Source organism: Nannospalax galili, unplaced genomic scaffold (genome assembly GCF_000622305.1).
Source record: "Nannospalax galili isolate Female #2095 unplaced genomic scaffold, S.galili_v1.0 scaffold4379, whole genome shotgun sequence".
NCBI lineage: Eukaryota > Metazoa > Chordata > Mammalia > Rodentia > Spalacidae > Nannospalax > Nannospalax galili.
In genome coordinates this window covers 1-3,880 of record NW_008342012.1, presented here as the reverse complement: position 1 = coordinate 3,880, position 3,880 = coordinate 1, and the positions used below count along the sequence as shown (strand labels likewise).

General features: G+C 43.2%; 1 protein-coding gene across 1 annotated transcript in view; it reads right to left on the bottom strand.

Annotated features, from left to right (window-relative positions):
- Positions 1–2,570, bottom strand: part of LOC103737962 (disco-interacting protein 2 homolog B) — a gene marked incomplete at its 5' end in the record, with an annotated part of 21,820 nt that extends 19,250 nt beyond the window's left edge. The window contains 3 exon segments of the mRNA XM_017799271.2: positions 1,437–1,509; positions 1,511–1,605; positions 2,402–2,570. Of these exon segments, the coding sequence (XP_017654760.1) occupies positions 1,437–1,509; positions 1,511–1,605; positions 2,402–2,570 (337 nt within the window).
- Positions 2,571–3,880: the final 1,310 nt, after the last annotated feature.

The following is a 3,880-nucleotide window of genomic DNA, read 5'->3' as shown; positions in this document are numbered from 1 at the left end:
ATGAGTGTTATGCCTGCATGTATGTAAGTAGACCCATGTCATACAATGCCCACGGGACAGAAGAGGGTCTCGGATCCCCTGGAACTGGAGTTATGGACGGTTGTTAGCTGCCATGTGGGTGCTGGGATTCGAACCTGGGTCTTCTGCAAGAACAGCTGAGCCATCTTAACCATTGAGCCATCTCTCCCGCCCCACTTTATTTAAAATTTAAATGTAGTCTTTCAGTTCTTCACATTTCACATGAAGTTGATAATTTTGCCACACATATGAAACATCAACGGTCTGAAAGCTCACTTTCTCTTCCACCAAGTGAGATAAGGCAGAGCAAACAACTTGAAAACTGCTTGCTGGGTTTTTCCTATAGCACTAAAACACCACCAAGCCAGGACAGTTTCCCAAACTCCCTGGGTTCAGAACAGAGCTGAGATAAGCCACCATCCCAAGGATTTTCAAAACCAACTGGACCCATGCAATCACTTGTCTCGTAAACCTCCAAACTGCACAAAAAAATCCGACATAAGGCAGAGCAAACAACTTGAAAACTGCTTGCTGGGTTTTTCCTATAGCACTAAAACACCACCAAGCCAGGACAGTTTCCCAAACTCCCTGGGTTCAGAACAGAGCTGAGATAAGCCACCATCCCAGGGATTTTCAAAACCAACTGGACCCGTGTAATCACTTGTCTTGTAAACCTCCAAACTGCACAAAACCGATCTGTCCTAGTCCTTTTCTGTTATTTACCCACCAAGAACAACATAGTAAAAAAAAAAAAAAGACATACAGTCTTATTTTTTAAAAAGTAAGATATGGAGCAGGTAGAAAAACAAGAAGCTGCATACTAATTAAAAATACAAAATGGAGGCCAGGCATGATGACACATGCCTTTAGTCCCAGCACTCAGGAGGCAAAGGCAGGCAGATCTCTGAGTTGGAGGCCAGCCTGGTCAACATAGCGAATTCCTGGACAGCTGGGGCAATGGAGAGACCCCGTCTCAAAAAGACAAAAAAAAGGAATGCAAATAGGACTTAGGAAGTTTTATGGTTTGTCCTCATATAGCACATTCCACTAGAAGGAAGCATTTACACTGGAGCCACTCTTAAATGCTCTTACCTAGTAACCTGGTGATTCTGCAAAACCACCCTGTGACGTACAAAACTTTTCATTTTATACATGAGCAAAATAAGACAAAGAGCAGGCCTAATAAAAGCCTACGATCCTATAGGAAACAAGCAGAGCAGGGCTCAAGCAGGGCAGTGTAGTCTTGAAGCCCCTGCTACAGAGACCCCTACGTTCATTGTAAGGGCTCACACCTGTAATTCTCAGGCCTCAGAAGACTAAGGCAGGAGGATCTTCATGAGTTCAAAGCTAGGGACTTTATAGTAAGACTCTATCTTAAAGAACCAACCAACAATAACAAAAAGATTTCATGAGCTTACCTGTAAACATATTGCTACATTGACTCTTGATCCGAAAGTGGTGCTGACAGCCCGAGGAGACAGACCAATGTCTAAAGAGCTTGGAGAAGGACTGCTGCAGGGCGATGCGGGGTCGTTCCTCTGCTACTACCACACAGGTCCGGATGCAGGAGAGGTTGATCCCTCTAGTCTGGAAGACATTAAGTGCCAGGAGCTTATTTAGTAGGGTCAGGAAAGAACTACACAGGCAGGGTCACTGCTCCCTCCTTGTTCAGAAAAATACAAGAGCAATTTTCTCATCCCAGACAGAGAGAAAAGTAGTTTTCAGAAAAGGAAATGTCAAGATATCACATTACAATGATCATGTCTACAAGGGCCCTGAGTTTTATCCCCAACATCAAAAAAAAAAGAGATAACAAAACCAAAAAACCAAAAATTCCTAGGCTTTTCTTTTCAGCAATGTTTCCCCCTTCCCCATTTTTTCCCTCAGATTTCTCCTTATTTGCTAGAACTAGTAACAAAACACAACAGAACAAATCCAGAACCCTGAGTAGCTAAGCTCTTGTCTTGTTTTTACTCTTAGGGTCAATATTTTCCAGGTTTCTCAGACACGGTCACTGGATACATACAGAAATGAGTTACTCTTATCTTTGGGGAGATGAGAGTGATCTCCATTATTCTGAGGTTTGCATTTTACTGGGAAAACAGTGAGTTTCCTATACTATTTTATGTAGTCATTTCTGTTTAGCCTTCCAACCTGATTCCCTCCCTCTCCATGAAGAATAAGATTGGTCTCTGGAAGAATGCACTAAGGAAAAGGGACAAAATAAACTCTCTGAGGTTACAAAATATCCACTTAGTCATCTGGCTAGAAAGAAGGCCAAAGGCAGGCAAGTTTGTCTGCCACCCGTGCTCTGGTTTTATCAAGCCCTGGCCAATTTTGAAACCCCTCTTAGGACTGATTACTTGCTGTGGCTGCTTCTCACCTTTAGCACCTCCACTTGGTTTCCCAGCCCTTTAGTGCAAAGCTCCATCACTGAATAGGAGCAGAAGGTATCTCTTATTTTATACTGGTTGACAGTGGCAAGCCAGAGAAAAAGGTTGTTTTCCAACTCCACAGGAGGAATCAAGATGGACTGGTGACCTGAATACACACTGTAATGAAAGAAAGGCAAGAGCTGACATTATCAGCTTATCCTAGACACCTTAATATTTTAGAACACTAGCACCTCAATAAAGATTTACTGAGTGTGAAGGACAGCAGAGGGTCACATTAGATTTAAAGGTCTAAGACTCATCCTATTGCTATGTGACTCATAAGACACAGTGAATATAAAACAAAGCAGAATGTAATAGGTGTGATACAGATGTGCATGAAGAACCAAGACCACAGAATAAAGAAGAATTCATTCAAACTGAGAAAGTGAGGGTAGGGTGGGCGCTTCACCGAGTGGGCAGCACTGAAGCGGGGCTTACAGAATGAGCACCCAGAAGAAGTGGGGGTGGGTTGGGGAGGGCAGAGGAACAGCATATCCATTGGCAGTGTGGAGTGTGTACAGCATTCTAGGAGCACAGGGTACATGGGGTGGGGGGTGAGGCTAGAGGGTTTGAACAACTGTGAAGAGAGGGCTTAACTGTCACAGGAAGGAGGTTAGACTCTACCGTTAAAGTGTGCCTTTAAGTTGGGATAAAACCAACATGGAGTAGGAGTTGGAGATGGAGCCACTGAAGGCTGAGAGACAGAAGAGGCTACAATAGTCCAAGTCAGGGACGAGGTGGGCTTGAACCCCAACAGTGCAGCCAGGATAGAAAGGAAGGATATGGGGGCACATATAAGATCGATAGCCACAAAGTCTACACTTCCTAAACCCAAGAACAGACCAGGATTACCAAGAGTTCAGGAACACTGATCAGTACCTCTGGACATCTAAATCAATTAAGTCTAGGGGAGATTTCCTTCTTCCATGTAAAATGGGTAGCTTTCCAAAGTATGAAAGTCCAATCATCACACTAGCACACAAAAGGAGAACTGGAACATACTATATAGCGCAAGCTAGCCTCGAGTTCACGGCAATGGCAATCTTCCTGTTTCAGTCTCCAAGGTCCTAGGATTACAGGGTCAGGCTATCATATCTGGCTCTATTGTTTTGCTTTTATTTTTTATTGTTTTCCTTTTTAAGACAGGGTCTTGTTATATATCCCAGGCTTACCTTGAACTTGTGATCATACCTGACCTTGTTTTAATTTTTTCAAAGACCCAGAAGTAGTTCATATATACATATACACGTACGTGTGAGTGTGTGTTTGTGTGTGTATGTGTGTGTGTATGTGTACTAGAACAATTGAACCAAAGAGCACAATGTGCAATTAAGTTACAGATACGAAACTGAACATGATGCCTAACTTTGTACTTGGGCCCTACAGGGCAACCTTACCCTAAGAAAGATAGGGACACAGTAGGAGGA